General features: G+C 40.6%; 1 protein-coding gene across 1 annotated transcript; it reads right to left on the bottom strand.

The window, feature by feature from the left end:
* On the bottom strand, window positions 1-26,724 carry hyal2a (hyaluronidase 2a). Its single transcript, XM_082190092.1, has 7 exons — window positions 26,513-26,724; window positions 23,718-24,672; window positions 21,003-21,092; window positions 11,220-11,605; window positions 5,201-6,146; window positions 5,012-5,101; window positions 1-692 (listed from the first exon to the last, which is right to left on the bottom strand). Exons 2-7 carry the CDS (start codon window positions 24,657-24,659, stop codon window positions 336-338), a joined length of 2,811 nt encoding a protein of 936 aa, XP_082046218.1. The 5' UTR covers window positions 24,660-24,672; window positions 26,513-26,724; the 3' UTR covers window positions 1-335.
* Between the last annotated feature and the right edge of the window lie 787 nt (window positions 26,725-27,511).

Genomic DNA, 27,511 nt, shown 5'->3' with positions numbered 1-27,511 from the left:
TAGATTTCAATGATTTATTAAATTTTTTGATGCTGTTTATGATTGAATTTGAATAATATGAATTAAATCAATAGATAATTTAGGCTACATTCTCAGGGTTTTGCATATGTTTGAAGTAAACATTCAAAACTCAAAATAAAATGCATCTTGATTTTTACAAACCCATCATGGTTTATAACATTTAGCTAGCAAGTATGAAAGCACATAGTCATTTGGCATACACTTCATCAAGTACATTTGTGACAGTCAAGTGCACAGGGGTGATGGGTTGTATTTGTTAACCCAGCAAACTTCAGGTGACCCGCCCTGAGTCGTCTAGTCTAGTCTAACTTCTGTTATGTAAAAGTCTCTACAGGCACTGGTTTCTGGCATTGTTCTCCTCCCCAGCCTGGGAAACACTGGCACCTAAAACTGTCTGTGAATCCTCTGGTTTGATGTTCAGCCGTCCTCAGCCTCCTGTGAGCTACATAAGACGGACCCGCTGTAACTGGCCCAGGCAGTCCCGCTCTGGGAAGGATGGCCCATGAGGCTGGGTCCAGATGCAGGAAGGCTGTGGCGCTCGGGTCTCGTCTGACACACCGGCCCTGGGACGAGCACACGGTCCTGCTGCAGAGAAACGCTGCCTCTGTCACGTTCACGATGTAGCGGCCAAGAGTGTGGTCCAGGTATTTCTGCACCGCTACACAGGCGCTCTGCACAGATGGAATATGGAGAGGATATGGTCATTGGTTATGTGTACATGTTAGTGAGTTTATACACTCTTAAAGGAACACTCCACCGTTTTTTGAAATAGGGCTTATTCACTTTCTTTCCTACATTTAGATAGGTGGGCAAATGCATTTTTGTCTCAGTGCATGCATTGTTTTAGTTTGACAGGGTCGGCGCTAGCTTAGCTTAGCACAATGAATGGAATCCTTTGTTGCCAGCTAGCATGTCCTGAGTAAAAGTGATATAAAATTTTTTAAAAACCCACCTAATTACTTCTTGTGGCCTGCGTATTCACAGCAAGTACAAATAGTGATGCAGATTAACACTAGGCGATTTCCTAGGCAGATATTTACTTATATATTAAGGACTATATTAGGGGGAAGCACAGGCGAAGCACTGCTACTTGGGCGTGATATCTCTGCGCCCAAGTAGCAGTGCTTCACCTGTGCTTCCCCCTAACATAGTCCTTAATATATAAGTAAATATCTGCATAGGAAATCGTCTAGTGTTAATCTGCATCGCTATTTGTACTTGTTGTGAATACGCAGGCCACAAGAAGTAATTAGGTGGGTTTTTAAAATTTTTTATATCACTTTTACTCAGGACATGCTAGCTGGCAACAAAGGATTCCATTCATTATGCTATGCTAAGCTAAGCTAGCGCCGACCCTGTCAAACTAAAACAATGCATGCACTGAGACAAAAATGCATTTGCCCACCTATCTAAATGTAGGAAAGAAGGTGAATAAGCCCTATTTAAAAAAACGGTGGAGTGTTCCTTTAAAATTAAAGGTTCTTTATTGCCATTGATGATTCCATAAATGATTCCCTTTCAAATGCACAAAAGATTCTTTAAAGTAGAAAAAGATTATTAAAATGTTTGTAGTAGACATGAAAGAGGTAATGTTTTTGATTGTCACGTGATCATGGTGGGGGTCACGGGATTTCGTAGGAATGTGAATATTAGTCACCTGTTCACTGATTGAAATAGGAGGAGGGGGTGAGCAGGGATGAGGTATTCTTTGTTGACCACTAGAGAAACATCGGTTTGTGCAATAAAAAAGCTAGTAAAAGTTTATTCTTCAACAATGTTTTATTTTATGCGTCACAAAGTCCCTGTCTTAGTCTCTCAGCGGTTTGATCACTGGACTGAGTAGCCGCTATAATGTTCTTCAGACTAAAGCCCTATTCGCACGGGATAAGTATTACCTGGGGACCTCTAGTCATTTGTAATAATTGCGGAGGTTGTCTGTGATCTTAATCCCGTGCGAATCGGCCATGTCTGTAATTTGTAAAGATTCCCCCGCAAATGACCTTCCATATTTCGCCGAACACCCCGAGGTCACGTGATAATATTAGTCCCGTGCGTATCGGCATCTATTTTTCATAATTTTTTCAAGGTTTTTGTTTCCTGTGTGCTTTTTTATCCATCTTTCGTGAAGAATGGAGGCTGCGTTGGAGTGTTTTGGTAGTATTCTGGGTGCTGGGTCATATCACTATAGGCTACACCATACAACTATACAATTTGCAGAAAGAGAAAGCTGAAAACCATCAGGAGAGCAAATAATGATTAGATGGAGATGAATGACATGTATAGCAGCGGTAAAGAAACATTCTTCTGTTTATGATATTTTATACAGCTAGACCTATAACGACAAGACATTTCCAAGCAATAGCCCATTGACATCATATCCGGGAGATGAGTCAGTGAATTCGAGTGAAATCACAGGCTTTGCTTATCCTGTGCGAATGCGCCTCACGGAATTCAGATGTGGGGGGGTCATTTCTAAATCACATGTGGTCCCCAGATAATACTAATCCAGTGCGAATATGGCTAAAGACAAAATAGTTCTTTTAAGAATTGTTCCCTGAAAGGTTCTTTTGGGAACCAAAAATGGTTCTTCTACGGCATCGCTGTGAAAACCCTTTTTGGAAACCTTATTTTTGAGAGTGTACTGTGGCTATGAGCTGTAGCTTTCATCAACATTAATATTTTAAGGTTAAAAACTAATTAGATGAATGTGTAACAGAAAGTGCGTATCTTAGGTATGGATTTTTTTCTTTTTCTTTTCATTTATAAGATATATTCAAGTAAAGGTAGCTTTCCAGAGAAATTTAAGATGTACAGTACTGTGCAAAAGTCTTAGGCATGTTAATACCCCCCCCCCCCCCCCCCCCAAAATGGTTTTAAGTCAGTTATTTATATATTTTGCCGTAGTGTGTCAGTAGGAAATATCAGTTTACATTTCCAAATATTCTTTTTGCCATTAATTGTAATAATCCAGTGAGATTTGTGTATGCACCAGGAGTCTGACAACAGCCGGTATGATCTGATCTCACCATCATCGAGTCCGTCTGTGATTACATGAAGAAACAGAAGAAACTGAGACAGACTGAATCCAGAAGAACTGCGGGAACGTCTCCGAGACGCTTGAAGAAACCTTCCTGCAAAGCTCCCTGAAAAACTATGCGCAAGTGCACCTGGACAACAGCCGTTTTAAACGCAAAGGGTCGTTACACCAAATATTGATTTGAATTAGTTAATAGAAGTTAAATCATAAATAAATTCAATTTGTGCTTTTATTTTTGAAAGCATTCTCACTTTACAGCATTTTAACACGAGTGCCAGTGCTTCTCCCAGTCCTGTAGCTTTGCAGGAAGGTTTCTTCAAGCATCTCGGAGACGTTCCCGCAGTTCTTCTGGATTTAGTCTGTCTCAGTTTCTTCTGTTTCTTCATGTAATCACAGACGGACTCGATGATGGTGAGATCAGATCATACCGGCTGTTGTCAGACTCCTGGTGCATACACAAATCTCACTGGATTATTACAATTAATGGCAAAAAGAATGTTTGGAAATGTAAACTGATATTTTACATTTGTATTAACATGCCTAAGACTTTTGCACAGTACTGTATTTTTAAGTAAATTTACAGGTTCACAGTCACTTAACTGTCAATTTTCATCATTTAATTTTCATAATTAGTTAATTTTTTAATTTTTATTAACATGCCAAATACTTTTGCACAGTACTGTATTTTTAAGTAAATTTACAGGTTCACAGTCACTTAACTGTCAATTTTCATAATTTAATTTTCATAATTAGTTAATTTTTTTCTTTGTTGTTTCGGTGGAGGCTTTAAGTAAGCCCTTTTGTGTTTTCTGCCTCTCCCTGCACTGTATATGGATTGTACTTTCTTGTTTTTATTGTATACTGTATATTTTATATTTGTGCACATAAAGTAAACTAGACTAAAGATGGAGTAAAGCATTTTACAAAATAGGATGTCAACTTCCCAAAAGCATTTCATGTTTGACTACTGAAAATACAAGTCTTCTTGACATATGAGTATGAGTGAACAGAACATGTCTAGCGTGACGCCACATATACAGCAGAAGTTTCCCTACACTGGTTCCCAAAGGGGGTTTTTGCAGTGATGTCATAGAAGAGCCATTTTTGGTTCAAAAACACGTTTGTTCCAACTTTACAAAAACACGTTTATAAATATATACTTTTTTTTTTTTTTAAATCTGTAATTTTCTGTCGCTGTTTTTGATGTAGTAAAACACCCACAGGTTTAGCAGAAAACATCTGGGTCATGTTTGCATTTTCTTCTGTCACTGGCAATAATTATACTCTTGAAATCAGGATTAGGCTTAAAGGCATCGTTCACCCAGAAATGAAAATTCTGTCATCCTCTACTCCCTCATGTCGCTCCAAACCCGTAAGACTTTCGTTCATCTTCGGAACACAAATGAAGATATTTTTAATAAAATCTGAGAGATTTCTGTCCCTCCATTGACAGCTACGCAACTACCACTCTGACGCTTTAAAAAGTTCATAAAGACATTGTAAAACTAAGCTTTAAATGTGAATAAAAGCCTAAATTCAATCTGTTCATCATATGAAGCGTCAAAGTGGTAGTTGTGTAGCTGTCAATGGAGGGACAGAAATCTCTCGGAACGACACGGGTACGAGTAAATAATGACAGAATTTTCATTTTTGGGTGAACTATCCCTTTAAAATAATGTCATACATGTGGAAACTGGCTGAGAATTGAACAAATAGCTTTAGCCTGGCTCAGAGGACGACAGGAATCACGTCTTTGAGGCAGTTTTTCACCCAAAAATACAACAAAATCCACATATTTTATGAGAAAGTGTGACATGCTTGAGCTAAACTGGCACTATTTTTGGAATCATCACCCCAAAACTAGTAAGAAATGAGTATTGGATTTCCTTCAGCACATGTGATGCAGGGTGGTGTTATCGGAAGTGTGTGTATTTCTGTATTATTCACTCTGACCTTCGTTTTGGAGTAGTTCCCATTGCCCCATAGCACGATACCAGAAGCTCCTAGAGCGACGCTCTCTCCAATAGTGTGCACCAAGTCCTCCTGAAACACAAACAAGTGACATTTAAACCACGTTTTTGATCAATTCTGTATTTTTACCCCTTTCATTTTTATTCCTAGTTCAACTTTATCTGTGCTGACCTGTGAGAGAAACTCCAAGGAGTAAGTGTAGGCGATCCTGGCGTAGGGGAAGACAGGTGGTGGGTGATGGGAGATCTGTTCCCTCACTCTCAGGGCCTCCAGGATCCGATGCCGGCTGTACAGCAAGATATCCCGATCCCGGCCCCGGAGCCCCAGATCCAGATAGATATCAGGGTACAGGGCCGAGCTGACGTTCCACAGCCAGGCCAGTTTATCATTCCTCTTCATCTCCAGAGCAGCACACTCACCCGTATACGTCCCGTTCTTCTTGTACTGATAATTATAGCAGCCAGGGAAGCCATAAAACCCCCATAATCCTCCAGGACGCTCTTTGTGGCCCAGCTTTAAAGTCTCTTCCATAAAGGCCCGTGAAGCTTCCTCGAATTCACGCACAGCTTCCGTTTCTATCTGATCCGGATTCCAGCTTGGATGTTTGGCTTTCACTAAAGTCCTAGAGCCCTTCCAGTAAACTTCTTTAGTGTCCCAGTTACGTTCCCACAGCGGCCTCCACTTTTCCCAGTCGACGACGGCCAGCCCGTGAAAGCCACGATCTGGGATGTCTGTCCGCAGGTCGCCATCGGCCTTCCGAAGGTGCTGGTTCAGGCTGGAGTTCTGAGGAACACCTCCATACACCGGTTCACTGCCACGGCCATAATAAGGATACTCTCCCAACTTAACAGAGTAGAAAATAGTGATGTTGTCGCCCATGAAGGCCTGGTCGCGGTTGTGCACGATGTCAAAGACGCTCAAGTCCAGCTCGACCCCAAATTTAGACATGCAGCGCTCCGTCGGCGCGTTCCATACGGAAAAAAACGGGAGATGAGTGAGGAGAGGGGATGAGATCAGGGGACGGCCGAGAACAGACGCAAAACAGATGCTGAACACCAGCAGAGGACATGTTCGACGTCCAAGCTCGTCCATCCCTGGAAAAGGTGACACGTTGGACCTGCAATGACAGGAACGTGGAACATTTAGCATCCAGCTCCACACCTGATGTTACATGAGCCGAGGCAATTTAAATGGAAATGAAGTCGAGCTACAGTCTAATTTCGAAAAGTAATTTCAATGATGAGAGGCAATTTTTTTGAACAAAGGTATACTTTATCCTGAACAACTCATTATCCATAATAATCATCCACTTCAGGAAACACTACATTAAGTGTGTGTGTGTGTGTGTGTGTGTGTGTGTGTGTGTGTGTGTGTGTGTGTGTGTGTGTGTGTGTGTGTGTGTGTGTGTGTGTGTGTGTGTGTGTGTGTGTGTGTGTGTGTGTAGACCTTTCCCCTGAAACGTGACTTTATAATTGTACATGATTTTTCATTTCATTGGTAAAGAGAGGCAGATACATAGATGAAATGGTAACTATGACATTTACTTACAAAATAAAAATGTATTATCATTTTTCTTTAACATTATTAACATCTTGGGCACATTATGGTAATACTGTGATATATGAATATTACATTTGTGTTGATATTATGGTACAGTAAAGATAATATTATGGTATTTATATGATTATATATTTGTATGTATATGTATCAAAAGCTTTATTAGACTCAGGGTCCAAATAAAAAAGCAAGACATTACATAAAATAAAAACATACAACAACAACAAAAAGAAGAATAGCTATATAAATACATTTGGGTAGTTGACGTGACGTGGCTTTTTCACCATGACAGAAGATAAAAAATTATTTATTTCACATTTTCATCATTTATAATACTGTGTAAATGGTTAAACATTTTCTTGTTTTTCATGAATTTGTTGTTTTAATACTCGGGAGTTATTTTTATTTTTTTTACAACTTTGAGCCAAATCTCAAAATCGTCAAAAAAAGTTTATCAAGTTCATCTATTCATGGTGAAAATGATTCTAATTAGTACTTTCATGTAAAATAAATATCACTTATAAATAATGTTTTAATAATGTGAACAATTCTGTCTCAAGTATTTTTTTTATGTTATTTAATATAATTTCTTAGTACTTTTTAAATGTCACACCATAAGACACATTTACAGTACTGTTGAGTGAAAACGCGAAAAAAGTCATTGACAAAATGAGTGACCACTACTATTTTCTGAAACTGCATTTTTCATACTCCATAAATATGTATTTTTCTTAAAAAGTTATGTTTTCCAAAAAAAGTACTTTTTCTTGCCCATTTTTCAACTACCCATTTACCATCATAAATATCCTTACAAAGACAAAAGCACCAAAAATTACAATTTTACCACCATCTTGTTACACGAATTTTAGTACCATGGTACATTTAGATGGAGTATTACCATCAGTACTTCTGAAACCAACACGTCCAAAAAAACGTTGTATTACCAGTATTTTTATGTGAGTGTAAGTTACCATGGTAACTTACACAAAACTTGTTAAAAGTTAAATACACGCATTAAATGGGCAAGATCTGACAAGCTGTGTTTAGACGTTTATGATAATTAGAAGAATGGTGGAGGCATATTTTGATGGTACAGAACTAAAAAAAGGAACCATGACTTTACGCAAGAAAGCCGTCAAACACAGAGAATGTACATTTTGACGCTTTTTATATGAATAAATACACGCAATCATATCAGCTAGACATATATCGTACTTACTTATTCAGTAAATCTTTATGAATCACTCACGAAATATCAATTGGTTTCAGCTTCTCTCGTGACTTAAAAGTCTCTAAAGGGAAAAGAGGGCGTGGTCTCTAGGAGGAGCTGTTCACACAGCCAGCGTTAAAGGGATAGTTCACTTAAAATTAAAATTCTGTCATTAATTACTCACCTTCATGTCGTGCCAAACCTATAATACCTTCTTTCATCTTCGGAACACAAATGAAGATCTCTTTGATGATATCTGAGAGATTTCTGTCCCTCCATTGACATTTATGCAACTGAAACTTTGATGCTTCAAAAAGTTCATAAAGAGATCGTAAAACTAATTGAGTGGTTTAGTCCAAATTATCTGAAGAGACACGATCGCTTTATATGATGCACAAATTGAATTTAGGCTTTTATTTGCATATAAACATGCATCAACTCACACATCAGTTGTGGTAAACAGAAGCTTTGAGCTCATTCAGAAATTTTGGCCTGAACTGCTCAATTCATATGGATTAGTTTTACGATCTCTTTATGAACGTTTTGAACTGTAAAATTGATAGCTATATTTGTAAGTATCTGAACTGCATAGGTTGTTCTTTTAGTGTAGACTGTGTGACATTTATGGTCATGTGACTTACAGCATTTCAAGATCAAAGACTTAAATTCTCAAAAACAAGGAAGCAATTTTAAAATCTGTGATGCTAATACTCAGGAAAGAGCTAAAATTAACAAATGAGGAAGCAACATTATTTGTGGGTATCAGTAACACCATCAAACACCACAGCTGCATGCAAAGCAGCTGAACTACTGAAGTCATTTCTAGAGTGATTAAAGGCTAACAAACATGCCATATTTCATATTGCTTCCTACTGGTAATGTCTATTTTGAGTAAACGTTCACAGAGTTAAAAGCAACAAGTATAACTTTGTGGTTTGTAAACCCTGTAATTTGGGCTGGTCCTCCAGAACCAAGGGTTGGAGCCTCATACATCTATCCTCTTTTAGTTCTTTTACTCAGTAAAAAGTTCCACTAACTGAGAAACACTGAATGGTCATTGACTGTGAACTGTCGTGGCAGCGATAACTGTGAAAAGAAATGAACACTCTTTAAAATGAATGCACAATGTTACCAGTCACATTTTATTTAATAAATCATTTTGATCAAATATAATCCTTTTACTCTGTGCATCACAATTTCAGAAAATATAATTCGCAATAATGCCACAGTTCAAAGATGTAATGCAAATGCTTCTCTCACAGTCCAGTGCTTGTGCCTTTTTCACATCACCTCTACAACACTGACAGAGAAGCTGAACGAAGCAAAGAGTGTGCATAAATGCTGATTCGGCAACAGTTCAATTAGTCAACGAAACAGTCAAAATAAAGTTGCACAATATTTTTAAATAACAGGATATAAATAACTCCGTTCTTGAGAAGTAACTTTGTTTATTTTAAGGGTTTTTGCTTTTATAGGACAGGACGGAAACAGGGTTGTGATGAGGAAATGACATACGAGCCAGATTCAAACTCAGGTCAGCCAGCATATGTGTCCACATTTCCAGCACTAGTAGTCTCATATTAACGATTATTAAAAGTGGTTCACACAACTCATGCACTATATATTTCAAGCCTTCTTAAGTCCTTCAGGAAAAGACTGAAATATAAATGAATATATATTTAAAGAGGCCATGTGATGCTATTTTAAAAGGTCATTATTTTATATTATTAGAACATGTTAACATACTTTAATGTTCAAAAAATACAGCTTTTCAGCAGCGCTTGTTCAGGAAATATTTTTTTCCATTCAGTTTTCCCATAGGTTTTTTTTTTTTTTAAGTCTACTTTAAAGTGTTATAGAGAGCCTAAGTCCCTCCCCTTCCGGTCGACCACCATGGGACCTTATTTCGTAAAAAATATTGTATGGTAGTCAATGGCGAGAGACAACAAATATTTTGATCTCGTTTGAATTGTGCCCTGAATTACACATAATGATGTTTGTCAATTTAAAAGATGCATTTTAAAGTCAAGAAAGTCGCAGTTTGATGTAAAACTGTTGAGGTATGAGACTGTGAAAATACGTCATTACAAAGACTACAAACCCAAAAGGCGCACATGTGACGTCATACCTTTTCTCTCAATGAATGAAGCTAACTTTACTGAAGCTAACGTCTGTCATTTTTTCTATAGTCTTTCTTACATTATAAGATCGTACATTATAATCGTAACGTTACACCGCCATGCCTGAGTGACGAGAGACGAGAGATGTAGTTCATTGAGCGATTTTCACATAAAACTAAATGTTACTCTTCTGTTTTATGACAAACTGCGACTTTCTTGACTTTCATAATTATCTTTTAAATTGACAAACATCATATGTGTAATTCAGGGCACAGTTCAGACGTAATAAAAAGATAAGTTGTCTCTCACCATTGACTACCATACATATTTTTTCCGAAATAAGGTCCCATGAGCCGGAAGCGGAGGGGCGGGACTTATGCTCTCTAATAAACCATGAACCAAGCCAATTAGGAACGAGGTGAAACACAACACTACAAACTTTGATTTGAAGCAAAAAACAATCGGACAAAAAGACAAAGGTACAAGACGTGTGTACTTAACGGCCTGTAGTCTGATATTTCAAATTGTGAGATGTTTGCAGAAGCAATATCTGAACTTCGATCGAGGCATTTTAGGCCGGTCTGGAGCAATGTTCTCTGTTAGAATAAATCCCTTTATTCATAGTGGGAGACTATGAACTTGAACAGATACATTACACACTAAAGGAAAAGGGAAAACATTAAAAAGCATCAAATGGCCTCTTTAATATTGAATAAATAGACATAATTTTCATTTTAGGATGAACCGTCCATTTAAGGCTTGCTCAAATCCACTAGTTCCACCTATTCAAATAATACTTGTGTATTTGTGTAACTACTTTTGATGTTTGCTCCCTACATTGTAGTTTTAGATAACCAGCATCTTTATAGTCAAGTCTTAAATTCACACTCAAACCAAGACGGATGCATAAAACCAGATGTCCACCTATTCAAATTGTTTGATGATGATCGGTGACTCAAATAAAGACTAAACTATCTGAGTTTCAAATAAAACGTCTTCTGAATGAATCCACTATCAGATAAGTCATTAGTCATCATAGTCATAGATTTTCATGAGATTTTCCTGTTGCACAATTTCCTACATCTGGCTCAAAGCCAAGGGTGTGCGAGTAACGTGTGACAACAAACAAAAGTGCTTATTTAAACTCCAAGGAACCTTTGAGTTTCCTGTGTTTATACTTATAAATTTCAATTTCAAGCTCACCCACATGACTTCATGAAAGCTAGGGACCTTTTCAGAACAGCATTTGGAGCGACAAACATTTCATAAGCAAGAAAACAAGTGCCAGTTGAGGTGTGTTCAGGTCAGTAAATGAAGCAGCAATGGACTGAGAAGGTAAATCCACATTGCTTTTAATGCATGTCCGTGTCCCCGCTGCTGAAGAGGGTCCTCGAGGTCACATCTCTCACCCCGAAACCCGCTATAACACTGGCACTGAAAGTCTTCACTCATCCGCCGCCGCTCTTCCACGCTCGCTTCTCCCTTCACGTGCAGTTCACTGCCCTGGCCAACTATTGTGTGCGTCTGTGGGTCAAGATGGAGATACGTGTCAGTGTCCTGATGTCTGCGCAGACACCGGCCGTGGAAACCGCACAGGAACCGACTGCACTCCTCGGCTGCCGTGGAGACGTTGAGGAGGTATCGGCCCAGTGTACCCCGCAAGAACTGGTTTATACTGGAACAACTGGCCTGAATGATGAAAAAGATAAAGAGAGAAATTATGTCAAGTAAAAACTAGAGTTTCCCCATGCAAAACTGCCATGTTGCTAGGTGGTTGGCAGGGTGTTGCAGACACTTTAATGTGTTATTTTGCAGTTGCTAAGGTGTTGTGGGTGGTTTCTAGGGCGTTGCTAAGGTGATGTAGGCATTTTAGTGTTGCTGTCAAGTGTATTTAAAACATCATGGCTTCCCACACTTGAAAAGGGAAGGACTTGATCAGACTCAGGATTTCACTCGTTCTTCAATTTATTTGACCAGTTAACAAGGAAGGTGAAAAACCTTTAAACATACAACAAATAAAACAAATTACATAAAGTTCAATATTTATCAAATGCAATAAAGCACAACAAAGTATATCAGGCAAAGGGTAAGTATATTTTACACATAGATTAACCATTACTTCATTATTTATCAACCCAGGTAAACAGTGTAAATCAGGCATTGAATAACCAGAAAGCCAGCTCTACTTTTAGACCCATTTACTTTTAAATTAACCTGTTATTCTTTGTTTAACCCAGATCATTCTACACAGAATTTATATATGACATATTGCATCCATAATTTCAACCTAAATGAAATCAAGCATTCCAAACGATTTTACTGTAGATTAGCATAAGATTATTTCTGTTCAGAAATGGTTAAGTCTCTCTGTACAAAGCTAAACATTTACCCAATGTACAGAAATGTTTTAGCTTCAATCTATTAATAGTGCAATTAACAATGCATCTCTATCAGCAAACCATACATTTCACTTGCCCATACAGACTACTACGTAGCCAGCGATCACATTTAAACAGTCTTCAGAGTCCAGTAAAGAGACGTGAGCTTACCGGTAGCCCTTTTTGATCTTTTCCTTTTCCCATGAGTTTTAATTCCGTGATTCTTTAGCGACTTTTCTTTTGCTGTTCTTAGCTGCGTTGCAAACCTGAACAAACTTGCGGCGCTTCTATTGTCTGAAGGTTTCTGGCGTATGCTGCTAATTAGTCTAATCTCGCTCACCTGCTGAGGCGCGCTGCGGAGCTGCACGCTCGCTGTTACGCGCATGTAGAAGCAAGGCCGCTGTCATGCACCCGCACGCAGACACACCTCCTGGCAGATCGCCGCAACACCTCCCACTCGATCTTTGCGCGGTGCGACCGGAAAGATCGCACCTCTCAGGCGAACTGGTCCCCGTCGAATTGATTCTCTGCTGGGACGAGGACGACAAGGCGCCGCACATCCCGATGCAGTATGGTACTCTGGAAATCCTTCTCCTTAGACTCGGACTCTTTGGCAAGAAGTTTTGGAGTCGTCGCCTGAACACACCCGCTCGGAGTGACTTTCACGTGGACATCCCGGACGATGCCTTTGGAATCTGCATTCACACTGATAACTCTTGCTAGCTTGAACTGCCCCCTTAGTGCATTTTGGTCGCAGAGCCAAACTACGTCTCCAATGGCAACGTTTCTTTCGGCAGTATGCCACTTGCTGCGGATGAACAGGTTTGGACCCGCAAGCTGGCTCCAGGACTTCCAAAAGTAGTTAACTTGAGTTTGCATCTCTTGCAGCCTTTTGAAGGGGTAAGTAGTGTAGTCGAATGCTTTGAAATCTCCACTCTGTGTGGCTCGACCAAGCAACAGGGTGTTTGGGCTGATGTATTGGATGCGGTCTTCACGGCTCTGGACTCTGGCGTCGATAGGCCTTTCGTTGGCAAGGTTGGCAGCTAGCTTGAGCACCGTCAGGAATTCGCAGAAGGTAAGGCCTCCTCCTTTACCAAGACTTTGGAGAGCTCTTTTGGTGATCTTGACAGCAGCTTCGGCAGCGCCATTTCGGTGAGGCGAGTTGGCTGGAAGGATTTTCCATGTCCAATAAGTCCCATTCTTGGCAGCATATTCTTCAAGTGACTCTTTGCTTTGTTGCCTCAGGTAAGTGTACATCTCTTCCAGGACAAGTTTTGCTCCAATAAAATTCGTACCTGGATCGGACCAGATCTTCTGAGGATGGCCTCGGACCGAAGTGAACCTCTGGTAAGCAAGTAGAAAGCTCTCTGTTGTTAGAGCGCTTGCCAGTTCGACATGGATGGCTCTGCTTGACATGCAGCAAAAGAGCACACCCCATACTTTCATGCTCACTCTCCTCTTGACATCATCCTTCACTTGGTACGGTCCGAACAGGTCGACAGACGTGAATTGAAATGGTGCAGCCGGGCCCGACCTCTCCTCAGGTAAGTTTCCCATTATTTGCTGACAGGTTTTTGCTTTTGCCTTCTTGCAAATGACACACTTGTCAACGACTTTTTGGGCGATAATTCTTCCCCTGATGACCCATGCTTTCTTTCGCATCCGGAGCAAAGTCCCTGCCACTCCATCATGTCCCTCACTGTGTGCTTCTCGGGCTAGGAGGGTGGAGATCCAGGTCTGGAAAGGTAGCAGGGGAACAGCTCTCTGGTCCTCTTTGAAGGTCTGGATCCTGCCACCACACATAAGGAGTCCACTTGTTTGATCCTTGTAAACAACTAGTCTGTCCGTTGTTGTGTTCGGAAAATGTACGCCCTCTTGTGCTGCCAGGCATAGGTTCCGGAACACTTCTTCTCTTTCATTGACCGTGATGACACCAGATGACTGTACTGCCTCCCACTTTTCTTTCTCTCCAATTTTAGCACACAGGAACTTCTTAGCTGCTCTCCAAGTCCATGCTATCGCCCCAACCAGTCGTCTTAGACTGCTGAAGCGCCTTTCGTCTAATAGCTTTTGGACTGCTGCTACTGCCGGTGGTCTTCTGGACTTGGACTCTGTTTCCTGGACTCTGATTGGACGTTGCGCTTTCTGTTGACTTCGGGTGAGTACCGCAACAAATGTTTTCTTCTGCATTTTTGTGATATTGTCTCCTGCTTGTGCAGCAATGTCTTTGGCTGATTTTTTCGGCCACTCACTCTCAGGAAGCTGAAGGAACTGTGGACCCGACTGCCACTCGGACTCCTCAGTTAGATTATCAGGACTGGCCCCTCTGGTGATGATATCTGCAATGTTCGCCGACCCTGGAATCCACAACCAATCTCGGATGTCGGTACTGCTCTGGATCTCGCCAACTCGGTTCGCAAAGAAGGTCTGATAGCCATAACTTTCACGCTGTATTGCGCCTAAGACGGTCTGACTGTCGACGAGATGGTACCACCTCTCGACATCGATTCGGCAGTGTTTCTGGAAGTAGTTTTTCAGCCGAGCTGCAAAGACTGCTCCGCACAACTCCGCCTTCACAGGGTCACCCTTGTGGTCTAGAGGGGTCAGCTTGGCCTTAGATTCGACTAGCCTCACAACGACACCATGGTTGCAGCTCCAACGAAGGTACAGCACGGCGCCATACGCATGCTCACTACCGTCAGAGAAGGTGATGCCACATGGTCGTCCACCTGGATCTGGCGGTGTGAGAGCTCTGGTGAATCTGAGTAGCCTCAGGTCAGCATACTCTTCGAGGAGCTTTACTGCGTCTTCTCTGAGCTCTTTGGACAAGGCAGCATCCCAGGTGTCTTCTATGCAGTGCATCACTTTCGCTTCTTGAAAAGCTTTTCGGATCAGGATGGCTCCCTTCTGTTTTGCTGGAGCCGCAAGGCCGAGGGGATCATAAAGACCAGAGACTTGGCTTAACAGTTCTCTTCTGGTGAGTGGGTCTGGGGTTTGGCTTCTTACTTCTTCCCTCAGTAAGTCCTGGCCAAGGCGCATTTTTCTCCTTTTCTTGGAGAAGTTCACTGCAACCATGACGTGTAACTTGTCGTCTTCAATGGTGTAACCGAGGCCAAGGGCTTTGTTATCCTCTTCAGTCAGCTGGTTCGGCAGGATCACAGTCTTTGACTCCATCTTCTCACCTCTCTGCTCTTTCCTCCCACTTTGATCGGAGTAGACCCATGGCTTCATAAAGAATCCTCCTGCTTTAAGGATCTGCTCGATGTTAGACGTGAGGAGTTTCAGGTGGTCAAGGTCGTTGTGAGAGGTTAGGATGTCATCGACATATGCGTCTTCCTCCAGCACACGTTTCTCTTCTTTGAAGTGGCTGAATGGAGGTAAGTTGGCGGTCTCTCGCATGGCGACCTGGGCTATGCAACCAGCAGGTTTGTCTCCGATGTTGACTCTTGTTATGGCGAAATCCTCTATCTCTGCATCTTCAGAATCGCGCCACAGGAACCTGTGCAGGTGGACCTCTCTTTCTTCCAGCCAAACAGAGTTGTACATCTTGCGGATGTCACCAAGGGCAGCAAAGACACCAGCTCGGAACCTCAGCAAGACGGCTCTGATCGGATTCAGGACATCCGGACCTTTGATCAGTATGTCGTTCAAGCTTAGGCCTCTGTACTTCTGGCTGCTGTTCCACACTAGCCTCACTGGGGTGGAGACTGAATGTGGATTTAGTGCAATCAGGTGACTTATGTACCACACTGGCCCCGTCCAGCTCTGCAGAACTTCTTTGGACAGCTTCACTGCAGCTTCGCGATTAACCATTTCATGGACTTGTGAAGCATAGGCCATTTTCCACTCGGGTTCCTTCGCCAGCTGCTTCTCCGTTCTGTGAAATGTGGCTTCAACCGCTCTCCTGTTGCTGGGGAGAGATGCTGGATCCTCTGTCCATGGATACTTGGCGTGCCAGTGTGGTTCAGGGCTGTGATGATCCCTTTTCACATACGTCAAGCCATCTCTCACCATCTCCATCTCTCTTTCTTCAGCCAACGTCATTTCTTTCCCCCCGGGTTGGCAATTCCCGCAGCGACATCCTCCACATCTCGGCTCACAAGCGGCTCCGATGCTTTCCCATTTCCACCATTTCAGAAAGTCTCTGCTACTAGTGGCTGTATTGGACTGGGTGCTGGGATGGTCGGGAGACTGGCAAGAGACTAGATTTTTACAGGTGAGTTCAGTGTATTTGACTGCTGCGGTCCTCATGGATCTTGCGAAGTGCGTCTTTGACGTATGAGCCATTAGTGTTACTTCTTCAAAGAGGTCCGGGTGCGTGCCTCCGATGGTCTTGCCGAGCGGGCCGTCCCAGAGCACCAGGTCACAGACAGAACGAACTTTCTGGGGTACCAGCTGCCCTTCTTTGTGGCTGATCAGGAGTTGTATTTCCTTCGGTCTTGCAAGGTCTTTGAGGGAAACATCCGGGAATATCTTCTGTAACTTGACGGCTGGAACATGCCTGTGAACTTCCGCAATTTTATCAAGTCCATAGCAGATCAATTGATGTGCCTTGAGGGTCCCTCTCAGGGTGCTAACACGTATCCTGAGGAGGTAACGCTTGGTTGCGACAGACACTTTCATCCCTCCAACGCCATAAACCACCAGTGTCACATCTTCACTTCTCAGGTTCAACTTGCTCGCAGCTCTGTGTGTTATGTAGTTCGTGTCTGATGCCAAGTCAATGAGGGTCCCTATTCTTTGTCCATCGTTGGCAGTAACGTCAAGGAGCATTAGGATCACTGGGTACTCCTTTAAACAGTTGTCCTCCAGAAGACCTCTTTCAGCTACAGTGGAGTTGTATGCCCTGGATGCTACGTTGCAGAAGGCGTCTTGACATTGCTGCGCCAGCTCCGGTGTAAGTTTGGAGAGGAACTTTTCTTGGATTTCAGTGTATCTTTTGTCCTCAGTTCCCACTGGACTGGACTTGGGTGTTCTCTGAGGCTGGGATCTGGCAACTGGACAGAGAAGAAAGTGGTGTTGGTCTTTGCACTCTGGATTCCCGCACAGGTAAGTAGTTTTCCTGCAGTAGTCGCCGTTGTGGACTTCGAGGCATCTCTTGCAGGCACCGATTTGTTGCGCTGCGTCCCTCTTCTCCACTGGCTTTAGGTTAGCCCTAAACTTTCTGCAGAAATATAGTTTCTTTCTGTGCTTTGGGTCACCACAAATGATGCAGCCTGCTATTTCACTGCTGGTCTTGGTTGTCTTTGTTCTGGCATACTTGAGAAACTTGGTCTTCTCCTTGGCGGGTTCGACGACATCTTTCAGCTGATCTAGTTGTTCATATATGGATTCTTGTGATTTCAGGTACGTGATAAGCTTGTCGAAACGGTTCCGACGGTTAACAGCGTTTCTCTCATCAGCAGCATAGGTGAGCCAGTCTTTCTTCAGAGTTTCTGGGAGCTTGCCCTCGATGGATTTAGTCACTATCGGGTTCTTTATGGCATCTACATTATCCAGATCAGTCAAATCATAAAGGGCCTTTTCCACAGTTTGGATGAGCTTTATGACTTTTCTTGGCTGGCTGCTCCTGACTGGCGGAGTTGCTTGTAGCTCCTCGATGATCTCGAGAGCGATAGTGGCTTGGTTTCCAAACCGGTTCTCCAGGATTCGGAAGATCTCGTCTGATGAGTTGTATGTTGACAGGCATAAATCTCTGGCCACCTTCTCATCAAGGCTATCAAGTAGTTGAAATTTCTTCACCTCTTTGGAGCCGGTTGGTTCACCTTGTCTCTGCAGAGCCTCCCATTCTTGCCTCCATCTGTAGTAGCCTCTCTGGTTACCGGCAAACTTTGGTAGAGCTGTGGCTTTCAGCTTTATCGCTGCCACCGGAGCTAAACGGCGGCCTGGGGGTTCTTCCGTGTCTGGTTTTATCCTTGCTGCTTTGATGAAGGCGGCCTTCCGCGACACCAGCTGGGGAAAGTGCACCTCAAGTGCTCTTAGGCGGCCATCAGCGTCTCCTTGCTCGGCTGGCGAAGCCCAGCGGTTCCAGTTTTGGTGCGCTTCCTTTGCCTTGAGCACCAACTTCTCTAAGTGGGTCAGCATGAACTCATAAACCTCCAGAGTTACGTCTAGCTGGGTGGAGGAGACATTCTTGCACTCACTCTCTGCAACTTGTAGAGCTAGGGACAGTTCTTTTTCTCCATATACGACCCAGAGTGTCTCTCGAATTAGGAGTTTAACTTCTTTAGTCTTCTGCTTACAATATTCCTCCGTCTTTTCTATGTCGGCTCTCAGTAAGTCGCCCAGCTCCTCTGCAGTAGCTGCGTTGGACTCTGCCATGTAAGCGGCCTCTACCTCTTCATTTGCCTCCATAACTCTGGAGCTCTCTAGTGTAAGCTTCTTGAAGTTCTCTTTTAACTCCTCTGCAGACATCTCTGTGTGGGTCCTCGTAATGCTATTGGCAAGACGGGAGAAAAGTCTCTTAGCAGTGGTCCTCTCCACTTTCAAATCATCAAGTGACTTTGCCATATTGTTCTCTTCAATTGACGAACAGCAGCTTTATCCTTCAGGCCCCCAGGTGGAGTATCTTCCCTCTCGGCTGTGGCCGCAAGCGGAATCTTCGCTGGTCACTGGTCACGGCGGTTTTTCACTGTCAAGTGTATTTAAAACATCATGGCTTCCCACACTTGAAAAGGGAAGGACTTGATCAGACTCAGGATTTCACTCGTTCTTCAATTTATTTGACCAGTTAACAAGGAAGGTGAAAAACCTTTAAACATACAACAAATAAAACAAATTACATAAAGTTCAATATTTATCAAATGCAATAAAGCACAACAAAGTACATCAGGCAAAGGGTAAGTATATTTTACACATAGATTAACCATTACTTCATTATTTATCAACCCAGGTAAACAGTGTAAATCAGGCATTGAATAACCAGAAAGCCAGCTCTACTTTTAGACCCATTTACTTTTAAATTAACCTGTTATTCTTTGTTTAACCCAGATCATTCTACACAGAATTTATATATGACATATTGCATCCATAATTTCAACCTAAATGAAATCAAGCATTCCAAACGATTTTACTGTAGATTAGCATAAGATTATTTCTGTTCAGAAATGGTTAAGTCTCTCTGTACAAAGCTAAACATTTACCCAATGTACAGAAATGTTTTAGCTTCAATCTATTAATAGTGCAATTAACAATGCATCTCTATCAGCAAACCATACATTTCACTTGCCCATACAGACTACTACGTAGCCAGCGATCACATTTAAACAGTCTTCAGAGTCCAGTAAAGAGACGTGAGCTTACCGGTAGCCCTTTTTGATCTTTTCCTTTTCCCATGAGTTTTAATTCCGTGATTCTTTAGCGACTTTTCTTTTGCTGTTCTTAGCTGCGTTGCAAACCTGAACAAACTTGCGGCGCTTCTATTGTCTGAAGGTTTCTGGCGTATGCTGCTAATTAGTCTAATCTCGCTCACCTGCTGAGGCGCGCTGCGGAGCTGCACGCTCGCTGTTACGCGCATGTAGAAGCAAGGCCGCTGTCATGCACCCGCACGCAGACACACCTCCTGGCAGATCGCCGCAACAGTTGCTATGCAGTTATTAGTTTGTCTACAAAGAAATCATTCATAACTGTGGCAAAAACAGCACAACTTATGTGCCAAAGTTCAAATCATCAATCCTAACCATGTAAACTTGACTTTAATAATAATAGTCAGAAATCTAAAAAAATAAATAATAATAATAATAATTTGCATATGCGTTTCATGTTTTGTATCCTATTTGATGCATCAGGGCATTAAACCATATAGTATGATATGAGAATATGGAGCTAAAAAAACAACAACAAAAAAACATGCAATTTGGTGCAGATGTTATTTATACAGTCAAAAAGTAAGATGAACTTTTAATAGCTTGTAATGTAAATCAATTAAATCTTTATAACAGACTTACATAAAACGCTTATAAATTTTAGTCTTCACTCTACATCTCCCAATAACAGGTCTTAGTAAAATTATATTTAAATGCTTAGTTTTATGATCAAAGCTCTGTAGTTTTTATTATGGAGGGCAAAACATATAATATAATGGAATGCATTACAATAGTGATTGAGACGTGAACATAAACGCTCATCGAAAGCATGATGGATCAGATTTGAGACTCACATTTGAACATACGTTTACTTTATAAAAAATCAGTAAAGATTTCACAGCAAAAAGACACAAACTACAAGCTGAAGGTGGACGTTTGTACAATTACACTCAAAGGCCTTTTACTTGCTAAAAAGTATCAGATGACAAAAGGCATGCAGTAGATTGTGTACAACACATTTGCCTTTAATTATGAAAAACAAAAGCACCATTAGCAAAATAAGAAGAAGAAGCAGGGCAGGGCCGAGAGCGTGGGAACAGAGCAAGTGTCTCGAGTCCCACGGAGGAGCTCCGGAATGATAAAAAGAAAAGGGACGAAAGTGAAGGACGAGAGAGGACCAGACCTGGACTTTATGTTGTTGTTTTGTTTCAGTTTATGCGGCAGTCGTCCATGAGGGGCTGTCGCCTACTTACATTTAGTTGTTTATGTTTATTTTGTGATTATAGTTATGTTGAACGTTCAATGGTTCCTGCCTCCTGCTTCCCTGATTATTATCATTAGAAACCCCTTAACAAGTACTATTAATTATTCAAATAATATACAGTGTGATGTGTGAATGCTTACGTTGCTGCTGGAATAAGTGGCATCGCCCCAGAATACGATACCAGCTGCTCCCAGGGCCACACTTTCTCCAATGGTGGACACCAAATCAGTCTGCACAAACACACACAAGGGAATCAGTCACTGGATCTTGGACATTGCTGAGAGTTGAGGCCACAAATAACGAATGAATACAATTTTGTCACAGCATCTTGGAAACAATCTAGGAAATTAGCTGGAATGATATGATGGGTGGTGGCACTGAAAACACGACCAGCACCCTTCCTGTTCCACTGCACATAATAACACACATATACAGAGATAAAGAGCAGAAAGTATGGGTATACAAGGAAAAGCTTTGTGATAAACAACACAAAGACCATATACACGCTTTAATCTTCACTAAAACTGCTCAAATAAATGGAGCAATGTTATGAAAGCACCACAGAGTCACATAGTTGTCTCTGTATATTTAACTATAGAAGAAAGTGTTTTATAAAAAGTACATGCGTCACCTTTAAGTTCTGAATAGATCTTGTTTTAAAGATGTTTTTTTGTTGTGCATAAAACCTGAAGATCTTTAGGGGGAAGACAACAGTTGGGCACGTGAACTTTACTAACATACAGAATTTGAAGAAATATTTGCAGACACTCAGAAGACGTCTCTTTGGCAACTGAACACACAGAATGGGGAGAGTCACTGGCAGTTGAATGGAATATCTTGTCCTTTAAGGTCAACCTTCATTTCCGCACATTCTGTTCAGTGTCAGAGGTTAGCTGTAGGTTGTATGCAGAGATTTTACAAAACTTGTATTGGCTCTCTGCATATGTTACTAAGCACTGCTCCCTAAGCAACTGTTGCTTTTGCTTTACAGCCTTTGTGTTTGGATAGGTTTAAATGGACTTTCACCGAAATTATCCCAAGTAATGGTAAAATGTTGTTCCCATGCACTTTTAGAAATCTTGGATAAAACGGTCACCTCTGATTCCCAAATAAACTGGTAGAACATCAGTTCAAGCCCCCTTTAAATAAATGTACGGAATAATTTTTTATTTTGGATAAATGCATTTATAAATGTAAAAGTACTAATTTAATGTTAATTCATGTGCATATTGATTCAGATTATTCGTATATTATTTTTATTGAGGTTTTCAAACAACAAAAACAATCTGTAAAATGAAGCAAAAGTACTATAGAAAAGGAAGACGTACACAAAGCCAACCTCTGTTACAAAGTGTAATCACAATGATTACAGAAAGTGATTATTACAGATCAGGAAAACATAAATAAATAAAAAGTAAAAACTGGTTCCCACATCTTATCGAATTTTGCAGGGTTCCCGGATATGGAGTATCTAATTCTTTTCAAGGTGTCACGTAGAAGTGAGTCCAGTTAGCCAGTCAGAAAAGAGGGGGTCTAGTATTTTTCTTCCACAAAAGCAAGATAACTTTCTTAGCTACAATCACACCATATTGAACGGGTAACCGTACCTTTGGCCTAAGAGCCTGCAATGAGTCTGACCAACCAAGAATTGATACGAATGGGTCAGGAAGTAAAGCACAGCTGTAGACTTTGGCAAAAAAACGGAAACATTTCTATCCCAAAACTCTGAATTTGTGCACAGAACCAAAAAAGATGTGCCAGGGTACCCTCAGCAGCTTTACACTTATCGCATATAGGAGAGACAGAATAGAATTTACTAAGCTTTGTTTTAGAGTAGTGAAGTCTATGTAATACCTTGTACTGAATAAGTTGGTGTCTTGAATTTATTTGATTCAGATTATTAAAGCCATAGTAAAAAGTTATTTTTTATGCTTTGAAATGCTACTCTTAATTCCAGCCTACGTGGGAACTTTCTTTTACCACTTTTGGTTGTCCTGCAGTTTTGCAGAAAATCAGTTTCCAAAATCAATTCATTTACTAATGGGATTAAATGAAGAGCAAATGGAAAGTTTTGATAAGATGTTTGTCTGATAATATGACACATGTCCATTACAGAAGTGTCTCAAACAATCCTCAGATTTGTCGAGATATTAACTTTAAATCTGCAATGGAATTAGAATCTGCAAAGTCAGAAATCCATAAAAGAAAAATATTAACTTGATGGAATTAATCAATATTGATTCAGATAAGCTGTCTTAGCAAAGACATTACTCGATAAGAAAGATAATGTATTAATTTCTTTAAAGAAAATTACCTAATAAAAATGCTTTGCAATGCTACTCTTAAAGGGATAGTTCACCCAGAAATAAAAATTCTGTCATTAATTATTCACTCTTGTGTCGTTCCAAACCCAGAAGGCCTTCATTCAAAACATCTTCCGAACACAAATGAAGATCTTTTTGATGAAATCTCTTTAAGAACTTTTTGAAGCATTAAAGTGGTAGTTGCGTAGCTGTCAATGGAGGGACAGAAAGCTCTCAGATTTCATCGAAAAGATCTTCATTTGTGATCCGAAGATAAACGAAAGTTTGGGTTAGGAACGAGGGTGAGTTCATAATGACAGAATATAAAAAAAAAAAATTGTGAACTATCCCTTTAATTCTAGCTTACATAAGAATAAAACCCAAGACCACTTTTGGAGGTTCAGCAATTTTACAGAAAATCACACCGTTGACCGAAATCTTCAGTTTACTTCCGATGAAATGTTCTGTAACACTTCTCTGAGTCGGCAAAAGGTCAATCAGACAATAAGCTGAAATGATCACTGCACATGTTTCTGCTTTCTACAAACTCACCTCTGTCATCAACTCCAGCTCATTGGCATACGTAGGGCGGCTGTAGACAAAGACAGGACGTGCCAGTCCCTCTCCCACCGATGCCAGTCTCATTCCCTCTTTCACCCGGTTCCGGACAAACTGGCGACCGAAGGATGTTGAACGCAACACAGAGCTCATGTATACTGAAGGAAACAGGGCTGTGCTTTCAGTCCACAGCCACTTCAGCTTATCGTTCCGGGCCACCTCTACATCCGGGCAGCGGCCCGTGTAGTTCTCCAGGCTGTTGCGATAGTCGTGGTTGTAGCAGTCGGGAAAGAGGTAGAAGCCCCACAGCTGGTTGGGACGCAAGCTTTTGGCCAGACGCAACGTCTCTAGCATGAATATGCGGCTGGACATCTCGAACTCCAGCTGGGCCACTTTGTTTACCTGGGTAGCAGTCCAGTTCGGGTTTTTATGGGCCACTAAGCGCTGCGACTGGCTCTTATAAATGATTTTGGCCTCCCAATTACGAATCCACAGCGGACGCCATTCCTCCCAGTCGATGACGGCCAGACCTCGTGCTAACGGGTCACGGATGTACTTCTCAATCCCCACTGGCATCTTCTCTAGGTGTTGCGTGAGGCTGGCGATCTGTGGTAGTCCACCATTGACGGCGGTGCCGTGCTCAAAGTGTGGATACAAGCCCAGGCGGTTTTTGTAGAACATGGTGAGGTTCTGCTTGGTGAAGCCCTCAGTGGGATACGCCACGATCTGAAACTGGTCCAAATGGAGATGGACTTTGTGTCGAGGCCTGCAGTCTTCAGTTGGGGCGTTCCAGACGAGAACCAGCGGCTTCTGAGGGTAAAGAGGCCATCTGGTGGGCTTCAGGTCTTCAGCAAGAGCAAGATGATCCAGAGCCAGTGGAACCAACAACCAGATTCTCCAATTAAGTTGGATCCAGTAAGCCATGACTTCAGTCATTCACAATAAGGGCCTGAAATAAAGTCACATTCCTCATTAAAGTTCATTATGATCAGAATTTTCTGTCAATAAAAATAGTTTCTGATATCAGTGTTCATTCAAAGCAGGGTAAACAAGAAGACACCTGTTTTTATAGGGGACTGCAGCAAATGTAATGAGTAGGGGTGTAACAATATATCGTGTAACAATATATCGCAATACAAAAATGCAACAATAAGTATCGTGGATAGTTCACCCAAAATAAAAATGACTGTGTGAGAAAAAAATCAAAGTTTTCAGAGTTTTAGTGTCAGTACTACATTAAACTACTCTATATAATGTTGAATATAATGTATAATAATGCAATGGGGGAATATTTGTGGGTTCTGATAATGTCAGAGTTCAAGCATATTCGTCTGAAATAATTGTGTATTTCAGCTTCAGAATCATGAATATGTTTATTCTGGTGTCTCTATTGTCCTGTGTATTATTGGGTTTATCAGCACCAAGTCCAAGAATATTCTTATTTCCAATGTAAAACCAAATGTAGCATTTTAATCAACAGTTAATTTTTTTTGTTAACCTTTTATCATATGTCTTGGAGTATCGCAATAATATCGTATCGTATCAGTATCGTGATATGTATCGAATCGTGACATGAGGGGATCGTTACACCCCTAGTAATGAGACAGTTTTAACCAGTTATAAATCAATGATATGACTTTGAGGTGAGTTCTTTTTTTAAATAAAGTGGGTTATTATTATACAATTGTATAATTATAAAAGTCCAAGTGTTACTGCTATTCCCACAGTTAAAATTAAATACTGTAAAAAATAAAAAGATATCCATGTTATTTTTTATGTAAACATATAACTGTAATAATTTAGCAAATACAAAAACAAATTTATTTTACCTAAAGTAGTCAAAGTTATGAAGGAAATGTTAAATGCTACTTTTATGTAACATTGTTTTAAGCAACACTTTTCCACAATCACACAATTCATAGAAAGACACATGATGATATTCCAATTTAAGACAGAATGACCTGATCAGATATTGATTTTACTGACCCATAAGAAATATCTCATTTGTTTCTCCTATGGGATTAAATTAAGGTAAATCTCAGACAATGTTTAGGTTTGTCAAGATATCTGCAATCTGTAATCAAAATTCAGAGATATGGATCTCAATAACTTTTATATTTCTCATCAAAAGGCCTATTTCCAAAACCTTTTTTTTTTATGTTCTCCACATTAATCTTATACAGTACCTCTCGAGTCTTACTCTATGTTGATAATTAACTCTATTATATCTTTTTTTTTCTTCTTCTTCTTCTAGGGGATTGTATTATTTGACGTTTAAATAAAACATAACTGAGAATCTTAATTTCTCATTTGTTTCTCCTAAAGTAATGGGATTAAATGAAGGTAAATCTCACACAATGTTTAGGTTTGTCAAGATACAATCTTGACTTTTGATCTGCAATAAAAAGTCAGAGATCTCAAAAACTTTTGCCAAATTTGTTATGCTCTCCACATTAATATTATACTGTACTTCTTTAGTCTTACTCAGATGTTGATAATTAACTTAACTTAGTTAACTTAGTTGATGATTAAATTAAACATGACTGAGAACAATAGAGCAACATCTGATTCTGAACAATAGAATGTAATACTAAGGTACTTACAAAATTCCATTGTACTGAAATTCATTTCGATGGTATTCCCTGGATATCGTGCTGGTAGTACCATAGTACATCATTTTGTGAGTGTAAAAAGTGTTCAAAACAATCATAAACCAACACCAGCCTGTTAACATCAATCATAGAGCAACAAACATGAAACCAAAACAACTTTTTATGGAAATAACTCACCTTTGATATTAAAAATAACAGTCATTCCCAGATAAATAACTCCATCTTGTGTTTGCGATGTAAATCATTGCTGTTGCCTCATAGAGAGAGACTTTCGCGAGTGTTCCGCTGTTCATAAAGGGTTCAGATCATGTGTTGCGATGTAATGTCGCGTGAAGTCTCATGAGAATTATCTTTATCTGCGGCGCAAGAACTTCAAAACGCCGCTTTCATAAGTTTCATTGATTCGTTGCATGGGCGTGGTCTATGACCAGCTCACTGGGGGCGTGTTTTCCTTTATGCAAATGAGTATAACGTGTGCAATTCAGGTCCAAAAGAACGTTTTTTTTATTATTAAATAAACATTAAATCAATAAAAAGAAGAAGAAAAAATGTATATATAATAATAAATAATAATAATTTATTTATTTTAAGAAACAGAACATGCTCACTGATCTCAGAAAAAATGTGTGTATATATACACACACACACACACATTTGTAAGGGCCCACTTGCAAAAAAGCCATAAAATTATGATACTATGATACCAGACACTACCATAATACTATAGTATGCTTTTGAAGCTGTAGCACTATAGATGAATACCACGGTATGAATCTGGATCTGTATAGTTTGACAAAGCAGATGTTTCTAGGCTCTTAAAGGGACAATGTGTAGCTTTTTAGGTATTTTATTATCTAAAATCTATATTTTTATTCATAAATATGCCCTCAATGGTGTACAAATACCTATGCCAATGTTCAGACTAATCCTCGTAAACGAAGAATTTATTATCTTTATATACATGGGACGGGTAAGTCCACGGAGGCTTCCATGTAGTTCCGCCATCTTGAAAAACTATAATAGCAGAGAGGGACAAAAAGTACTAGGCCAACGCGTTTCCACAACGCGTTTCGTTTAGAGCCAGCGTCACGTGACTGAAGCCAGCAGAAGCGGAGGAGCAGAGCAGTGAGAGGCGCTTGTCACTGCCGCGGCAAGTTTAAAAGGCTGCACTGCACG

Source organism: Leuciscus leuciscus (assembly GCF_965113295.1).
Source record: "Leuciscus leuciscus genome assembly, chromosome: 14".
Lineage (NCBI taxonomy): Eukaryota > Metazoa > Chordata > Actinopteri > Cypriniformes > Leuciscidae > Leuciscus > Leuciscus leuciscus.
This window is presented reverse-complemented; position numbering and strand designations above follow the sequence as displayed.